General features: G+C 34.8%; 2 protein-coding genes across 3 annotated transcripts; one reads left to right on the top strand and one right to left on the bottom strand.

The window, feature by feature from the left end:
* Positions 1 to 381: 381 nt before the first annotated feature.
* On the top strand, positions 382 to 1,005 carry LOC130628626 (neurogenic differentiation factor 4-like). Its single transcript, XM_057441607.1, has one exon. It carries the CDS (start codon positions 382 to 384, stop codon positions 829 to 831), a length of 450 nt encoding a protein of 149 aa, XP_057297590.1. The 3' UTR covers positions 832 to 1,005.
* An 846-nt stretch (positions 1,006 to 1,851) lies between these two features.
* Positions 1,852 to 18,926, bottom strand: LOC130629093 (uncharacterized). Of its 2 annotated transcripts, none has more exons than XM_057442196.1 (17): positions 18,411 to 18,926; positions 17,915 to 17,993; positions 14,914 to 15,222; positions 13,459 to 14,502; positions 11,692 to 11,943; positions 11,203 to 11,306; positions 10,782 to 10,849; positions 10,539 to 10,696; positions 9,814 to 10,040; positions 9,169 to 9,315; positions 8,880 to 8,974; positions 8,251 to 8,612; positions 7,599 to 7,730; positions 6,773 to 7,007; positions 5,888 to 6,150; positions 5,254 to 5,320; positions 1,852 to 3,322 (listed from the first exon to the last, which is right to left on the bottom strand). In XM_057442196.1, exons 2-17 carry the CDS (start codon positions 17,973 to 17,975, stop codon positions 2,767 to 2,769), a joined length of 4,080 nt encoding a protein of 1,359 aa, XP_057298179.1. In that variant the 5' UTR covers positions 17,976 to 17,993; positions 18,411 to 18,926; the 3' UTR covers positions 1,852 to 2,766. The 2 variants fall into 2 exon arrangements, with proteins under 2 accessions (XP_057298179.1, XP_057298178.1); XM_057442195.1 differs by having other exon boundaries at positions 18,501 to 18,926.
* Positions 18,927 to 19,824: the final 898 nt, after the last annotated feature.

Raw genomic sequence — 19,824 nt, 5'->3', positions numbered from 1 at the left:
CGCTTTTTTTTTATTCTGAGAGACGAACTCATTATAAAGAAAAAAGTATGGTCGCAGCTCAAAATATCTTTGCAGAAAAATCTTTTGTTCATGCTATCTCCTAGCTACAACACCTTGCATATAAAAAGGACATGGGCATTCAGTCAACACTAAAACATTCAGAGAAAGTACTGGCAGGCACCTATTCTAGAGGTAAGAAATTTTACAACTTTATCAATTTTTAAAGGAGCAGCAGTGTTCAAATGCAATACATAGCTATTAAACATTCATTACTAAAAACCACTTTCGGTTATCATACAAATATACTATTGGCTACATTTCATTTCTATTAGATTTTTTATGCGTAGTATCAAAGTATTTCTGCTCTTTTTTAGAATCATTATGTATCCAAACGCCATGGAATATTCCCTCGTTGAGCGACTTCATCACTTTCCTCAACATCCATATGAATCTCAGTGTGCATTGAGTCCCCACGACACAAAACTCTATTCACAAAACAATGAAATCTTTGACATGCATTTCCCTAATTATAATCATCAAGACTTCCCACAAAATGTATTTCAACAAGATGACAACGTTAAGAAAACTGGGAAGCAAAAAAACAAACTAAATAATCAAATCATTCGACAACGTCAGCTTAGGAGGAATGAACGCGAACGAGCTCGTCAAAACAGACTTAATGATGCTTTCGATGTTTTGCGAGGCGCTATCCCAGATTTTCTTGCACCGTACAAGAAAGGACAAAAACTAACACAGATTGAAACTTTGCGACTTGCACGACATTACATATCCTCTTTGAAAGAATTACTGGACACAGAACAAACCTCCTAATCCTTTTTACTACTGTGAACAAAGATAGAATTTGACTCCATGGGACAACATGATACGCTTGTTTTCAAATCAAGTGACCAATTATTTGTATATAACTAATTTGTAAAATATGTGTAAATATGTATACATTAGAGATTTAGATTTGAAATTTTGACTAGAAAATATTTTATACTTTATCGATATTGTTGTGTTCAAAATTGGCTTTGAAAAAGAAAAACCATTTACCCAAGGAACTCATAAGGTAACTGATAATGCAGCTTTTACCCTATTCGCTCTTTTTTGCTTTGCTTCATGATTATGATATTTGCTGCAGTTTTCATATTTATTTATTAGGCACCTGCATGACGAATATTTAGGTCCCACACATCTCAGAGCTTTAGATATTGGCCATTAATCGAAACTACGCCTGAAAATAATGGGGAAAATACAATAATAGGGTTACTCAAAACTAGTTGAAATGCCCTGTGTAATTTGAGCATTACTTTATATCCACTAAAATAAAGGCCAAAACGACTTTCGACCCCCCTACCCCTGGATCAAACAGGGTTAAAATTTGGAAGAAATGGTCAGTAGTGTACGCTAGATGAAGAGGGAATTTGAGTGTTTGCTTCGACGTTAAACATCAGAAGGGGCAGGAGTTGTTTAGTGTAATAATGGATAAAATTAACATTAGTAAAATGAGCTTCGTTCTTAGACATTGAGGATTTGAAAATGTATCGCTAGCATTATATTTCACGAAACAGACGAAAAAAACTCGTAATTTGCGAAAAATATTCTCCTTTTAAATTAGTTCCATTTAGCAACAAATTTCGATGTAATGTTTAGAACGACACACCCAGATCGAGTGCGTTTAATTTACTACTGGAAATCTATAGTTTCGTTTTATAAGAACTAACTTTTCTACTAACACTTTCTTGGCTTTCAGTTTTCAGAAACATCGATCCCATTCCACTAAATCTAAACGTTGGAGCGTGATGAGTATACAGACAAAATACGATGTATCAGGTGAAAACCTTGGTATACTCTTCACTATATTTTTTTCTTAACAAAAACGGAATTAGTTGGAAATAAAAATAGACATCACATTATAATTAAAATATCATATTATTTATCAAAAAACTCTCACATGTTTTGGCTTTCAGATTGCCTAGTGTTTTTTTTTTGTTTTTTTTTTTCGTTTTCGGGGGTTGTTATTTGCCATTACGTTTTTTATGTGTTTTGAGAAAAAATATTCAAAATTATTTCTTTCTGCATTAAATAGAAGTTACAATCTTGGACCAATATGTTGAGACAAAAGCAGTTTTTTCAAATATGGTCAAACAGTCAATAGGCCAGGCAGACAGCGTTGAAAAGCTGCTAGTCACATCTTTTAGCACCCCCACACACCGAAATAATCCACGCCGGGATCCATAAAGACTCCGAAATTCGGAGAAAATGTCTTGCTGACGTAAGCAACAATTAGCAAACTTTAGGAATTTGGAAATTACCAAATAACCTAAGTCCTAAGTCAACTTTGAACATTGACAAGTTCAAAATGTGTGAATCTAATATAGAAATAACCAACGCAAATACTTGTGGTGGATAACCTGTGTTGTCTCGACATATTTTGACTAAGATTGTAGCTATAAAATCATACAGTATTTCTTGTGTTTTCCAGATTTTCATTACCTTTAGTAAAGCATGAGCAAGACTCAAAGTTTTCCAGCACGCCTACTGCAAGTTAATAAGGTGAAAAGCAAGACCTATATACAAAGGTATCAATTTCTGTGTAATACTTTTAATGACATCATAATGTCGTGAAAATATGTGTTTTTTCTAATGTTTTCCTATCTTCAACTCGCTATTGCTTCAGTTTCACGAGGAGAGATTTCCACTATCACTGCCTGAACAGTTCACAGTCCATAAAAAATATGAAAGATTCAATCAATGCAGACCTTATCGCTTCCCATTTCGCTCCATATATGATGAAAAAGAAAGTTCCGATTTTGTTAGACTATTATTAAAAACGTTATTTCCCTCGCCAATTTGACGATAAGATAACTGCAACGCGGGAGGAGTCTGCTCTCCTTCGCTGCTCTTTTGTGTAGTCTTTCTAAGATGGCTTGATGTTGTGCTTGGTTCGTAGGAACGTCCATGACCAGATAAAAATTGCATCCAGGCTTCTTTCACACGGGTTTGGCGTAATATATTGAAGTAAAATATAAACGCCCCTTGGAGGGAGTTAAAAATGCAGAACAAATATTGAAACGGTAGGCGTGCATCGGATATAGCTAATACACCAAACAGCCAGGTTAATCCGAGTAGCGTACAACAAGATACAGCTATGCGAACTTGTGTAGCAAAATCTGGAGATTGTGAAAACCTCTGTGAAGCCTTGTTGTTTTTTTGTAGCGATATGACGACAAGGATAAAAACAATAGCGTTGAAGAAAATGATGCAGCATGTTGGAAGAAGCAAACCATACCTCAGTGCATTTCCACTAACGATGCACCTTAAAAGAGAAGACGGCTTTTAAGAAGAACTTCAAGTAACTGTGTCCATACCTCCAATTGAAAATAATCTTATGTCTAAGTAATGCCTTGTTAAACCTACTGTTCATGCCCCGGGCGTTTATATTCCTTGCAGAATTTTAAGGGGGCGTTTATTGAAAAAAGGACGTTATAAAGAGACTGGGCGTTTATCAGAAACTGAAAAATAATTATTTTTTGACATATCTATAATTTCATGACAAAGTCACCACAAATAAATGGACAAAGAAATAGCAAAAAAAGAAATATTATGATGTTTTCTTCTGTTTTATCCTTTTATTTATCTGAAATATAGTAGAGAAAGTTTAAAAAATCTTCATTTCTCTTTGAATTGCCTGAACGAGAAAAAGCTCTAACACATGCTCTTTTTTGACTGAAAAGGAGGCGCTTATTAGAGCCGGGCGTTATTAGACAGTGCATTAAATAAATTTTTTAATATCTTAAGGGGCGTTTATTGGAGACGGGCGTGCCACACTAAACAGTTTGGCTTATTACTAGACGTGTTTGCGTGTTTTTCAAATAAATGTAGAAAGTTCATTGAAATATGCAACAACATGTCCTAATTACACAATTACACCTCAGTTTTTTTTTTCTGGGGGGGTCTCCATTTGGCACAAAACGAGGCTCAAGGGTAAAAGCGTTGTTAAGTACCGGATATTAAGGTGGTTCCCCTAGAAAAAAATTCTAAATTTCAAGAATCTTAGAATACTGTGGCAAGTAGTGCTTATGACAAATTTGGGTTTTTATTGCGCAATCTGCCACCTTTTCCAACCAACTGCAAATATAAGTGCATAGCAACGCCCATAGCAAAGATTTTCGCATTTTTAGACAGCTTTTTTGCCCCTCCGTCGATGTTTAATTCCTTGCAATAGCTAGATGCCACTTTCGAGCCTTTCAAGACAATAAATTACAGTTCTAAATGTAAAACGTATTGTAGCAATAGCATTCAGAAAGCTGCATTAACAGTGTACCCACCAAACTGAACTCGTCATCTAGTTTTCTCGTCATCAATTAGACTTAAGACTTGAGGTCTTAGGTATTTGGTGCTTTTCAGGTCGAAATAGTGCTGGCGTACACCTTTTGTTGATCCACAAGTCAAGAATGTCCATATAATAATTTTTGAACAAGTTTTTTACCGTTTAAGTTCGGAATCCACGCGAAACAAGAATTCTCAAGATCGAAGCACCCACGCTTTACAATTTCTTTTGTGGATACAGGCATTAGTGCCACCTAGTGTTTAAATGAAACCAATTTTCAAATCGAAGTTTTGTCTTTCAGTTATTTTGTCGAGATATTGCCTGTTTCGCCCCGTTTATGCTTTCCTGTCGTCCAAAAAATACCACATCAGTTCTTTAAAAGACGAGTCAGCCTTGCAAAAATGCGCTTCAATCAATCCATACACGTAACCCATGCGGAACAAAAGCGCCCAAAAAGGCGCTTGAAATAACGCATGTTATTCAGTTATTTGGTTAGGCGTTGAGCAGCTAAATGTCATATTTTGCCTGTACTTATCCTAGCAACGGGTAACCATGGCAACCAATCAATGAAATTTTTGACTTAATTTTGTCGTACCGTCACATACTATGATAACCTCATCAGGTTCTTCAGAAAAGACAATCCTCTGCGATATAGTTTTTTTTCTAGGAAAACCCCTTAAAGGGCAAAGGAATGGCTCGATAACAACCTTATTTCCAGGGTTTTTTGTTTCTCACCGAAGCTGCGCTTATTAAAATAAATATTTCATATCTCGTTTCACCGTTCAATACACCAAAAGAGAAAACAGGTCCTTGGATCAAGTTTGTTCTCTGTATGGCGAAATTTGTTTTTTCTTTAGTTTTTCTCAAAAAATTTCGAAAATTCAGAAAAAGAGTTGAATAGACAGATTTTCACTTACAATTCCTTATTGTTATAATCATCAAAACGAACGCCCATACAAACTGCAACAATCACGGCTGGTAATCCTAAAATAAAAATTGTGAATATCGTATATGTCGTGGATATCATGTGGATATCGTGTGTGTCATGCGAGTATCGTGTCAAACAGAAAACAGCGATTAATCTATATCATAATTCCTGTATACGTCTGCCTGTCTGTCACGCAAAATGGTACCACAATAAGCGATACGCACGCAATGCTGTATAAAAAGGACGGGCAAACTCGTGTTTTCCACGAGACCAGCGACTAGTTTAGAAATATTGATGTAACAAAACTAGATATTAGGATACTTGAGATTCTAAGCATTAGAAAGTAATAAAACATGGATATACATGACTCAGGGGTGCAAAGCGGTCAAGAGGATAATTTAATCCCTCACCAGTGCCACAACTTAGCATTGCAATTTTAGAATCCAAATCTAATTACAATAGAAAAGAATTTGTCGGGAGCTTGCTTTCTGTGCACCTCCATGAAGATGTCTAACTCCCGAAACAAATGGAATATGAAGAAAAAGGTTAAATGGAAAAATGGAATAATGGATTTGGCGTATGACGATTGCATTTAAAAAAATAGGTAATAAACTTTATCGTACCGAAAGCCACTAAAGATGCTTTCAATATAAAATTAGACGTGTACTCTCCAACTACTTTAACCACCTTTAGGTACAACATGACAGCTTCCACAAACATCCATCCAAAGCTGGTCAAAACAAAGTATTGAAGACTAGCTGAACCAACAATACACAACCATCTGTGTTCAGTGCGTTTGACAAAAATGAGAAAAGAAATCATGAGGCATCCAAGAGATATGCACATTCCAATCAGGACTTTTGATGGCGCATTTCGTCTTAAAAATCTAAAAAAGGAAAAAAAAAAAAATATATATATAGGCTTTGTCTTCTTATTTTCTGCTTTTCTGATAGATATGAATGGTCATTTATTACAGTGTTACTTCTTAGGGAGGGGGGATTCTCCACTGTAACGGCGAAATATGGAAGCTATTAATTAATTAGAATTTGGTTTAAGAAGTCCAAATCTGGTAAAAAGAGACAACAGCTAATTAAGTTCTTGTTACACTTCTTTAATTATTTATTTTTCCAGGAAAATTCAAAAAGTGTGCGGTAAAGTTGAACTGCAAAAGTTTCTCCCGCAAACACTTCTTTCCTTTAAAGGAAGAAGAGTCATAAAATCCTTGCGATATGTCCATCTCATTATTGTAGTTGTTTTAATATAGTGCTGGGAAATAAATAGTTATTTTTCCAACTCGTACAGAAAATAATCAGGACACGCTTAACCAGAATAATACCGTAGTATTATTCTATGCGAATGTCACCTAGCTGCAGTACTATTGTATCGTTACTAGTTTTGTTGCCAAATAGGAAGATGTGGTCCACAGTTGGTTCAAAACAAGCTGAACATTCTAAAGTATGTAAATAAACACATAAGAAATACCAGCAAATTTCATGTGCCGTACTTACCTAAACATAAGCAGTGTTAATAAGGTAAGAAATATTCCGGTGAGTGACAAAGCGCAGCCAATGTAAGTGATCACAGTCAAAGCAAACTCGTGATCTTTGTCCAATTGGTTTACAGATTTAACATCCAGATCAAACAGGACAGCAAAATGTGTCAAGTGGTTGCAACTACATTTTGTCCAGTTTTCACCTGAATGGAGTTGCCTGCATCCATCAGCTGACCAGCCACCTAGTTCGCCTAAAGCATTTAAAGAGCAGTATTATCAACAATCTGGCTAATTGTGGATTTTATTTTTTATACGTGTTTATAAAAATATCAGTCGATGTACTTTCTCTAAAAAACCTTAGGAACTGTGCTTTTGTGTTTGTAATTTGCAAAGAAAGAAATCGTTGATAAATGCCATAAAATCGTTTAGTCCATTGAAAATTATCATTGGTTATACAGCTTTTATTAGATATTGCATTAGCAAGCGTCGTGCACTAACTGCTACAAAATAACTGGGAGGAATAGAGAGAGGTTGGGTAAAAAAAAGACCAGGGAGAGACTTTTAGGAAGAATTAGTAAAGAGTTAAGTGGGGCTCATTAAAAGCCGTAGAGGAGAAAGTTTGCATGTGCAAAAATTACATTAGACATAGCGAGTAGCAAGTTACCACGATAACTTGATCAATGATATAAAATAAAAAATTAAGGTAGATCGAGATTTTGGGAAGTTTCCGCTCAAGTGAAAGCGATTTCATTTACTGCTTTTGCAAACTATCGCTGTCGACCTCGAACGACTGGACTACATTCATCGGCTTCATGGCTTTATAATATCTATCTGCCACCTACCATTAGCATTGTAGTCCCAGTACACACACTTAAGTCGATCTTTAGAAATCGTTGAAGTTTTCATTGTGTAAATGATATCTTCCGTTAAATTGATATGATGTTTTCCTCCAATACTCATTGAAAATATCTTTCCTGAAGCAAATATATTGACAAATATTAGATGTTTTGTCCCGTAGAAAAACTGATAGGGATATTCTGCAAATCTTTAATATTATTGTACACGGTAGACGATTGGAGAGTATCGAATCTGAGAATATATCGCATTTGTAATTTCCTTGGTATTTCGTGCCGTTAGCACAAAGTCTGTCAGGAGCAGAGATAAAATACAGGGATTATTATAAAAGACAAGTTGGTAGTTCGTGGATAAATCACGTGTTAGCCCTTTCTAAATATATCTCATTTCGTTTGTTTGTAGCACAGCTATAAAATTGCGCAGAGGCAGAGAAAAGGCTTTTGAAAAGATATTTATATTGTTTATATAGGATAACATATTTTAGCAGATGTCCCTCCTTCCAAATATTGGTGGCGTTTCTAACCCTATTGTGATTTAAGAAAGAACTATTAAAGTGCACTGCAGTCAATGCATTTTGTTTTAGTTGGAAAACTATATACCCCAAGTCTAAACGTGTGGCAATGAAATACTTAAAATTACCTTGAACGACCTTTTTAAACTTATTTGTTCTAATTCCAGTTCTGTCGCTTTGTATAATGGGAAATAACGTGTCTTTAGCGTAAAACACGAAATTTATTGATTTATTCTTTTCGTGATCAGTCATCAATGATTTCGGAATGTTTATCTTGAATACGGCATCGTTGCTTTTTTCATCATTGTACAGAAATGGTCGGGATGGGATAGATTCTGATTGAGCTCGAATTGTCATAACTCCTCCGCTGTCGTGCTTTGGTTGAAACGAGGCTATTCCAATATGGTGAGATGCGACTTGCACTGGTTGGTCAGTTTTTGAGGAGTTCTTATGTAGCTTTGTAGCAATTTGTTCGACATCCAGAAGAATGCTAGAATTAAAAAAGTTTATTGCATACTTTTAGACCTCTTCATTGCTATTCATAGAATACCAAAAAAGACTACTATGAATCGCCTTTTATTCAGCCCTGTCTGCTTTATAATTTATTTTACTTTAGATAGTTCCTCTGGCATATTTTTTATTTATTTCGTTGGGATGTTAAATATGGTGGGAGAAAATCCCATTTTTCGTGGTAACATGAAAACGGGTAACAATTTTACTTCTTCAAAATTGCAAAGACAAGGTTATACATAGCTACCTTTTGAGCGCGTGGTTCTGATATTGTGCAGACGTTAAGCACGATTGGTTTACCTCCATTAAATTACTGGTGACGTCAATCAAATTTTCAGCAACCTGTATGATCGAAAGCGATATTAGAAATTAACCATACTGATAAATACCAATAATTTTGCCGCTTTCTCAATTTTTGCAAGATTTTTAGGAAAACGATGAAAACAAAACAAAAAATGAATTAGTGGAAAATGAACCGACCATGTCAAAACGTTTCTCACTACAGATTAGCCTATAGTTTTGAACGAGAGTTATACCTTGTTTGTTATATCTGTTGAGCTGTCAACGATATTTGTAATAATGTCTTTTATTATTACAGTATCTTCTGCGGTCAAAGTAGATGTTGCATTTGTGATTTGTTTCATTTGGACACTAGCTTGTTTCACCGAAGTTGATGAAAGATTCTAAAAATTAAGACGAACATTTCGGGAAGATAAACAAGTTGGTAATTAAAAATACGTGAATGGTTGTTAAATTAAAAAAATATTAAGGCATTTAAGAGCATGGAGAAGGGAAGTGCTATATAAGCTTTGTCATACAATTAAAATTAGTTTTATTATTTCATTGCTTATCCACCTTGGGCTGAAATCAGATATCAAAAATTATTTAGTCCAGCTTCGATATTCTATTATACCGAATTGAAAATCTGTTTATCATCCACCTTAAGTTATTAAATACTTTTTTACAACATTCACAAGCATAATGTTTTTATAAACAAAAATGCAGAGATGTTTCAAAATCTGAAGCCAAAATTATTAGACAAAACCAATTGCTTATAAGGGGAAGGATAGTGCTGAAATATTCCTCCTTGCGCCTTTTCTCTTTCTGGATTCTTTATGTCATAAATTAGTTCACTTTTATGTTCTATTAAGCATAAATGTACTTTTTTTCAAAGAAGTTACCTTCAGCAAACCATCCAATTGTTTGGTAACTGGATTACCATATTCACATTGTTTTACGTTTGGTTCCAACCAGAATGCGCCAACAGTGAAATTTCCTACACATTTCCGTGATGCTGTCTGACTACCGAAGGTGCAGGGAGTTGCAGCCGATGAGTTGGATATGGTATAGTTCCAACGAAATTCTCCGTAACTGGAGGATGTCCCAGTAATTCCAGAAAGACACATGTCTAAAATAAAGGGTAAATTTAAATAATTAGGCCAATGATGATGGAGTTCATTTTTAAAGGCTCTAACTAACGAAGCATATATTTTTATATTTACAAAAAAGTCCAAAAGTTTTTTAACCTCGTGTAAATCGCACGAACTTGCAGAATTACAGCCGTGTGTTCACGCCTAGTTTTAGGAACCATTTACACGTTTCTAACAAAAGTGAACGCAGTATGCAATGCCGTAGGGAATAAAGTTAATTAAAGGGTAATAAAATGTATTGCCTCGGCGATGGCAAATATTTATTTTAATCAAGAAGGACATTTTGAAAACGTTGCGCCTCAAACTTGATGTTGACTCAATAAGAACACTCAATATAATATGTGCGAAGGATTGTTTTTTGTGTTTTTGAGAAATCGAGGAAATATTGTTATCTACATTTTATTAGAAATAAGTAATTAATGGTATAACCCTTAGCCCCACACCCCTCTGCACCGAATATCACTTTTAGTACTTACCTCTATCAAGTATCAGTAAAGAGGATTCCCTCACTTTAAATGGTTTCAATTTCTTATACTCATTAGTAATTCCAAGAGATTCGTAATAATTTACAGGTGTCTCGTTTGGTTTTAGTTGACTATATGCAATAATTTGCACTTTCAACCAGGCACCGAATCTAAGAAAATCAAATTAAAATTTAGAAGATAGAGAATTAAATCTTCACATGTTGAGATGATGGATCGCGTGATTCATTTTCTTACCCTTCTGTAATGGTTGGCATAGAAACAGAGGTAAAAGTCGATGCATCATGGGATATCAAATTGTGAATCTAGATACAAAATCAATGAAAATGCGAATTTTAGGTGGAAAGATTTAGATTGGGAGAAATGAGAAAGGCTTGATAAACACAAATGTTAGCAAGAGTCTGTGAGCAAGAAAAAGGTCGTGATACGGGTACATCAAAGTGCAAATGCGACATATTTTTATCCACTTTGTTAAGATGTGCAAATTATCGTAGAATTAAAAAGAACTGGCGAACCTGTGAATTTTTCGACGGGTTATCGACTAGTTAATTATACATTTATGTTAGCAGAACAGTGGTAAAGATTTCAACATAACGAAAGGTAAAATACTTGCCTTGCAGGAAGAATAAAAAATATCGAAATAGAAAAATTGTGTCACCTTTGCTTTCAACGTAACCTCCACGTTCAGTTTACCGTCACGTGCCACCATATCGTCATATTGTTTTTTTAAAATGTCGAAATATAAAGTTGACTTGACGGCATCTGAAAAGAATTTGTTTTGTTTTAAATTTCCTACTATTAAAGAATGCTCATTTTGGTGATGAAACTGATGCATTTTGCTTCAAAATTACCAACGAATTCAGAATATACGTCCTTTATTGTAACTTCAAATTGTCATAATTTTTGATATGTATTGACTTGAGGTTGGTTGACCTCTTATGTTTTTCTCCTTTCTTGTGCTCTTTTAAATGGTTTTAAATTCGAATAAAGATACCAAAGTTAAAAAAAGCCCTAAAGGGTCTATAAAACCTGTTATATTCCTTGCGTTCAAGTTCGTTTTTATGCTGCGTCGAAATTAGAAACTTTGTACAGTGTCGACAAAAAGACTTCCCAACTTGAAAAAAGGAAGGACAAAAAATCAAATCACCTTTGAATTTGACCAACACAACATTCGATTTCACGGTGACATCTGTATAGACAATTTCACAATAATAAAAGCCTTGTTGTATAAAATCCTGACCAGATATCTTCAAGATCTGCGAATTATCTTTACTGGTCAGTATTTTATTATCTTTGTACCAGCGAATTTGTTGATATTGATTCGTTCTTATTCCATCGCATCTAAGAGATATTTCTTTACCGAAATAGATTTCTTCTTTTACATTGATGTGTGGTGTGTCTGTAAGGTAAGATACATCGAATTGAACTTGCTGCTTGGTAAGGTGATTGCATATTAACAAACAAATCAAGCTTGTTGCCTATAGGCAATTTGATTTACATTCAATATTTATTTACGTTTGCATTGTAATTGAATTTCTTCGAATTGTTATGTTACCATTTTAAGAGTTTAAAACTTGAGTTAATAAAATAGACAAAAATCTGTTAAGAAACTGTGTTAGAAAAACATTGCCTAGGGTTGGTACTGCATTAACCCTATTCGGTCCGGGGGGGGGGGGCGGTTTCCGCCACCTTAACGGTTTTTTAAAAAAGTCTTTGTTGCTATGTTATATGGCTATAAAACTTACTGAGTTTCAATATTTATCTATTAGACACCTGCATGCCAAATTTTTAGGTCCCATACCCTTCAGAGGCCATAATATTGACCATTACTCGAAACTACCTCTAAAAATTTCTATGAAATCTTTAAAATGGGGAAAATTTAATAACTCCAGTTAGGATTATCCTTAGAACTTAAAACTTACAACACAACTTTTTTGTTAAGAAGAATCATTTCCCATAATTTGGACAAGTAATTAACCGATTTCACGATTTTGTCAGATTTTACTCAAAAATCGGAAAAAACGGATTTTCGGGCAATTTTGGCCAATTTTTTATGCGATCCATGTAAAAACAGAAAAATATGTTAAATAACTTTTATTTATCTTTTAGAAACTTCAAACACGATGCAAAAATTCGCTCTGGAACAAAAGCAATTAAATTTTAAGCAGATAGCGGTATTTTTAACAAATTTTAGGCTTCTGATGACGTCACAGAAAATGTGCTGACGCAAGCAAAAATATTCTGCTGTCTTTTTGTTCCTTTTATGACGTACTATAAGTGTGCCAAGTTTGATCCAATTTGAACAATCCTATGAAAAGTTATTGAGGGAGGGGGGCGGATTCCGCCGCTACCGGTCATAATATGTTTGAAAAACCCCGGACCGAATAGGGTTAAGGAGTGCATGATATTAAAATTTTCCATACTTATCTAATCCTATGGTTCCCCCAACCTTTAGTCATTTTCAGTCCATTTTTTTATATTCAACTTGTTGCACTTTTTTTAAAATAATCATATTTGTTTTTTAAAATTACCAACGTGAATAAAACATTAGGGCCGATAACACAATAGTAAAAGTGAGGGTCGGGCGGGTTTTAGTGACATAGAAGGACGCACCACATGGTTAAGTCCGACAATTTTCCATGTAGACATTAAAGCACCGTAGACTAAAACAAATCTAGGCTATAGTTTTTAAGTAACCACGCTAATACTTAATCCGTGAAACAAGATTTTTAAACGAAGTTATTTGTCGAACATTTTCGTTGGGTAACTTTAGTCCCACGAATGTGTTTGAAAAAATGAACAGGTATTATACTTTTTCTACGTGTTGTTTCACTCGTTTAGTAGTTAAAAAAAGTTGCCGAATATTACCCAAAAATTGCGTAGAAAATAAGAAAGTTTAAAAAATCTGACTTACTCTGACAAGTTGAGAGAAACACCTTAAACATTTTGACGTCTTCCACGCAATGCATTACTGCTGCCTTCACAACTGCTTCATAACTCTTCCTCCACGATTTAAAATAATCCATGCATGCATTGCTTGGACAAGTTGTAGGCTTCGGAAACCCTACAACAATAACTGATCCTTTGCCATAAAAATCAACAGCTTTTCCACTAGGGTTGTAAAAGCTAACTGAGATATTCTGTGCTTTTGAAATATATATCTCTCTGCTGAATGAAACGGAAAAAAATTTTCCATAAACACGCGGGTAGTAAAGCATTCTTCTTCCTTTCACCAAATCGACAGTATGAAAGTATTCAAACATCTGCTTGTACTCTTCCCCATTGGCTCTCAGAATGACGGAGCAGTTGCCCTCAAGCAATAGACTTGTTAAATTAGTATCCAGTTGTATTTTTCCTATCACAACACCGTTATCTATTGCTACTTTGTAACTGGATATAGGCCATTTTTCATTGTTTGATGTATGCGATTTAGATCTCATCTTAGTAGGACAATGACGCTTTAGTTTTTGATATAGGTAATTAACAGGGAAACATTGAGATGAAACATGCACCACTATTGAAGTTTTTGAAGAATATGAGTTGACGTAATCTTTGACAAATACGTCAATTTGATAACGTGAAATTGATTCTTTCAAACGGGATAAGCCACCGCCATTAGCAAAGATGTACCCTGCTCTAGAATACACACAGAAATATGACATCTTTGATAATGAACCTCCTTGAGCCACATTACAGCTACCATCTCCATTTTTCACATCAACGGTCTTATCTGCTATTAAATCCTGTAAAGCTTTGGTTTGTATTTCTTTTGAATCCAGTGAGCTAACTTTCAAGGTTTTAACTTTGTCAATGACGAATGTTAGCGGAAATCGAATTGGGACTGAATGATTTACTGCAATTCTCGTTAGATATTGGTTGCGAGGGACGTCTTTTTTATCTGTGCGAGCAAAAGGGTCGATCAGATTGGGCATAATAGCAACACGGCCTGCACTGGTACCTAAGAAACAAGATAATTTAATTTACCAATCTTTCTTCCCTCAATAATGCGCCCAATATTGTTTCTAGTTTAAAATTCGCATATAAAGGTTGTTACATCTTCATTTTGCCTCTCAACGACAAACATGCATTCCGTCGTTTCAGCCTTGATACAAAAATTCGTGGAAGTGATCTGTTGTGTTATCATGTTTTTTTTCTTTTTACGTGGCATGCTATAATATTTAATCTGGTCGCTGGGGAATCTTGTATCTTTTATGACATCGGGTTCGCCGACCCGTTGTCAAGAAAGATATAAGATGCCCTGTTGATGTAGAATGTGTACCACATACATTCTGCATTATTTATGACTTCTGATTTGGCCATAGTTATTTTTGTAAGCCTCGCCAACCCATTAAAAAAATGTCTAACTTACTTTCTTTATTCGCAAAATAACACCGATACGTTACATTCAAATATTCGCCTCCTTTATCAGCACAAGCATCACCAAAAAAGTTTCGCGTCACGTCAATTTTACACGCATTCTTCAGGTTGCACATTCTTCTTATATCTTTTTGTTTTTCATTTGAAAAACATAGACTATGCGTCCTTGCGCTATCGTCCTTGCACACGGCGTGTTTACTTGTACGTCCGTACACGGCATTGGTAATATTGATCACTTTAGACGCGGCGCATTGTAAATCAGCAATTCCGCCCAAACACCGAGTTGTCGTCTGAAGCTTGACTATATCAATAAATAAAAAATAAACAAGTGAACCAAAAAGAATAAAAAGGATAAAATAAAATAAAGAAAGCAAGAGAGAAAGTTGTATCATTTATGTACACGTTATATTATTATATATTATCCACGATAGGAATTTGTGTTTTTAACCCTAAATATTAAATATTAAAATGAGTCACTGTTTAAAGATTAAACACGTGATTAACCTAGTTTTTCCGATTTTTAAGAATTTTGTCCGAAAATTCGAAAAAACGAATTTTGAGCAATTTTTAGCCTTTTAACTTTAATTTAGCTACTAAAAACATAATGTTAAAATCGTTCTAGATACGCCTATCAAATGTTGTAAAAAAAAGGGGTGGAATCCACCCCCTGCCCCTTAATTTATAGACCTTAAATAAACCAGCGTAATTTACCGTGATTCCCATGTTTTCAGTTTTATCACAAATTAAATCTCTCTGCAAATCTTTTTTCTTTCTGACTACTTTCTATGTGCGAGCAAAATCTGTTGTTTTGTTAGAAATTAGAAAACTGCAACTTGGGGTTGTGTTTAACTTAGGACAATAGAAAAATGTCTATCCTGTTAGGTTTAGCTCAAGTTGCGTGCGCAGCTAAAATACAAAATACAAAATTCGTACATTTCTCAGTGCTACCATAATAGTGAAACAGAATCTGTGCAAGCATAAAAATAAATTTGCATACAAGACTTTCCATACACACAAAACAATGGGTTTTTCTAGTAAATAATTTTTAACGTCCTTAGGAATTCCATCCTAATGGCTTGCCCTTCCTACACTGCGACTGTAACTGTGTTACATTACCGACAGAGATACGTATAGCATTACTCCAACTTGCTTGCCTGCCTTACAAGGCGGTTAGTGATCAGTAGATGGCACTTATGATTGCAATTCGAATGCGCTACCACTACATCGTAGTATCATTGTAGCATGTAATAATAAAAACTACTCGGTAGCCTGTGGATACATCCACGGGTCCGCCCGTCCTGCATATATCGCATTTTGTGTGCCTGTAGCACAGCTATAAAGTTACGCAAAGACAACTATCACCACTGTGGTAGCATTTTGTGCAAGGACAGACAAAAACCGATATTACTGATATAGAGATAGAGTAAAAAAAAATCATATTTCAGAGTCATAGTGGATGCAAATAGTTCTTAACTTCGTTACCGGTGCTTTTTACTTTTTGGATTGCCGCTCTGTGATACACCTCAGGGGCAAAGAAAAACTGGGGAAAAAGATGGCAGTTTCTTAATTTTATAATTTACGTTACTGTAACGCAGTATTTTTTGTGGCTTGTTACATGGTTGAATCAACGGAGTGAAAACAGATGGAAAAAGCTCTTTTAAAAAAGAAAACGAGGGATCAAGATACTCTCGGTACTCTCATAGAGGTTTATACCTTCATGAGTACTCAAAAAGGCATTTAAACGTTTTCCTTTGAAGAATCGAAACTTCTAAATAAATATTCTTACTTAAAAGCCTCAGGCAATTCAAATATTATTTCAGCAAGGATATTGATCTCCATTATTGCTATATTTTCGTAAATATTTGGTCGAATATAATCAGTGCGTAAACAAAAAAATTAAGTAGTTGAAAAAATCGTAGTTTACTCACAAAGGTTTTATTAACAAAAAATAACAATAACTTGACTTATAGATTGAACTCGTCAAAAAATATAATTTTAATGTTTCTTCAAGCTTCCCTACAGTTTTTTAATGTAACAGTGGAAACACATCAAGTCAGAAAATGTTGATGATAATATTTTTGTGAGTGTGAAGTGTGAGATCATTTGAGACAAATATTGGTACTAAAAAATACAGTATGCTTAACGTCGCTCAATGGGAGGCTTTGATGATTACATTGAAGTTTTACCACTTCATCTCTTTACTTTTAATAATTATTTTCTTACCCAAAAATTTCAACAAGAAGAGATAAAAATGCATAGGACTATAAAGTATATTGACAGATGTCTGCTACATAGAGATCAATTATTCACTCAATTTTAGTAGCATTTTTTTACCTTCATACTCTTTTAGGCTAAAAAATGTCCAAATACTTAAACTGCCTCGATTCTAACGAAATTTGGCATGGGAACCAAAAAAAGAATGTTAAAAATGGAAGTCAAAATGTTTGTCCCAACTTAGGCAAAATGGGTAAAAAATTTAATTTTTCACAGCCAAATAGCATAGCAATTACCATTGGTCTTATCTATCCTTCGCATTAACTCTCTTACCACATCAGCTCATCGGCAAATTTTTTATAGTAAACTATGTCCACTGGGCAGGTAAACATCCAAGGTACCACTAGCAGTCTTGTCAGGGCAACTCCGAAACACCCCGACTGGATTCTACACAGACTGTGCCACCCTGGTAAGAGGCCCTTTCTACCTAGCACTCATATTGCGAAGCATGTTTTTTTGAAAAAAATCTATTTGGTTCTTGTTGACAACGTTGGTCACTGCCAAATATAATCCATTTTTCTTATATACGGACTTCTGATATCTCAAAGTTGAGTGATCCTTAGTCTTTGCTTAGTAGATAGCATGTCGGTACTTCGTCCTTGTTGCGACACCAATAGGCGTACTTTAGAATTTAAGGGTTAAAGTGAGAATTTGGGCGTTAACTTGCGGAGATCTAGGGTCGGAAGGGATCCATTATAATTGAAGTATACTGTACGTACCATCGGCTTGTGTTAAGAACGGTACGATGAAGAACAGGAACAGAAAAAATGTCGCCATCATTCCTCGTCTTGTATTAAGCTGTAAATATAGAAAAAGTTCGTTTAACCAAAAAACTTAATATTTGACTTTGATATAAATGATAAATGCAATCTTGCCCCAGGACAATTTGTATTTTTTCTGACATCGGGACGGCAATATCTCGTCTTCCCGATACAAAAAGGCAACAGGCGCTGGGAAGGAGGTTGCGATAAATGGTTATGAAAAAAAATTGTCAGATTTACGCGCCATTTTTCAAAACCTTGGGGTTTAAAAAGCGCTGGGAACGAATATGATTTATACGATTAGATTTGAAGTGTTTTTTTGTTGTTATTCTTTTGTTGAATAAGGAAACTGCGGTAAGCATGAATTTTGCAATGGCTTGGTATGTCATAAGGCAAAAAATGTTATTATTAATGAAAAAAGAGATAAAAAAGAGTAAAATAAAAAAAATCATACCTTTAGGCTACAAGTTTCATAAAATAATATATTCTCAACTTTTAACTAATTTTATTTCAATCCGTACTTCTTATTACTCAATCCACTTACCAAATTCATCTCTGAGCCGATTTCATTTTAACATCAAATTTATAAATAAACAAATGTATACAAACACGCCGATGTAAAAGATAAACAAACATGGTGGCTGTTGTTGTGGGCATTTAAACTTTCGAAAAACAAACGTCGCAAAAAACACACAAGATTCTTTTTTAACTCTCATTAATTTGAAGAGAAAACAATGATTAGTAAACCTTTATTCTGTATGAATTTTCGTAAGGATAGGGAATAAAAAAACCTTTTCTAACATCAACAACAATAGTAAAATTTTTGTATGCTCAGATGTTCTTATAGCCTAAGGCAACGAAGAAATACAATCCCACGTTTCAGCAAACAAAAGATTATTAAACTTAAAAGGTATGTCGTAAGCAACATCAGCACTTTCGGAGATAAAAATTAACCCTCGCCCCCTCTCTCCTATCTTAAGATTCTAAAGTTTCTCTTCATCAATTTTGAAAAGCAACAAATGGTCTCATTCGTGAATTTTTCGTCACATCCAATTTTGCCGCAAAGCAGCTGCGCAAATATTGGTTTTGCGAAACACTAATTTTTAAAATTGAAATGCCTGATATATTTCATTTTGGTAGGTGCGAGCGTGTGTTATTGAATCGAGATTTAAGAACTTCTTGGGTCCTATTAGTCATGAGAACCAGCATAATTTTGCCACCAGAAAATCGGAATAGCCTGGGAAAAATTACGCTGGGTCTCAAATGATTTTTCTGCGGTCAGAATTCCGATCGCGCTTTTTGATTGGTTAATTCTATTGTTGTTTGTTGACGTGGTCAATATCGGGAATCCTTTGTTTTGAGCGCAAATGTCCCCCCTCACCCGAACAAATGTAATTAATTCTTGTATTTTTTAAGAGGGTAAGATGGGGCCACGTCGACTTTGTGCTGATTAGTTAATTATAATTCGGGGTTTGCTATGATGTGGATTTAAATTTTAGAGACTTGTTTGCGTCTAAGCTTTCGTTTAGGATAAACTAAATTTGATGTCCTCAAAGACAGTTTAGTTGACTAGGCTAGGGTCCTATAAATAAAATGTGCCTGGAAAAACAAGGTCTTATTTGGGTACGTTCGATCGCAATTATGAAAAGTTATCTTTGAAACCATATCTTTTAGTATAGCAACTAATTCGTCACATAACATGCTAAAATATTTATGAGTTTGTCTACAAAAGTCAATATATCGGGTAAACATTACAAACAGTCTGGTTGTACAATATCGTATAATTGCTTCTCTGTTTACACAATACTTTTCTAATAAGACAGTGCCATTAAGTTATTGCGTTGTCGTAACCAACCTCGTCCCCAGGG

The sequence above is a fragment of the Hydractinia symbiolongicarpus genome, chromosome 15, assembly GCF_029227915.1.
Source record: "Hydractinia symbiolongicarpus strain clone_291-10 chromosome 15, HSymV2.1, whole genome shotgun sequence".
Taxonomy (NCBI): domain Eukaryota; kingdom Metazoa; phylum Cnidaria; class Hydrozoa; order Anthoathecata; family Hydractiniidae; genus Hydractinia; species Hydractinia symbiolongicarpus.
Note: the sequence above shows the minus strand (reverse complement) of the source record. Positions and strands in the feature narration are given on the sequence as shown.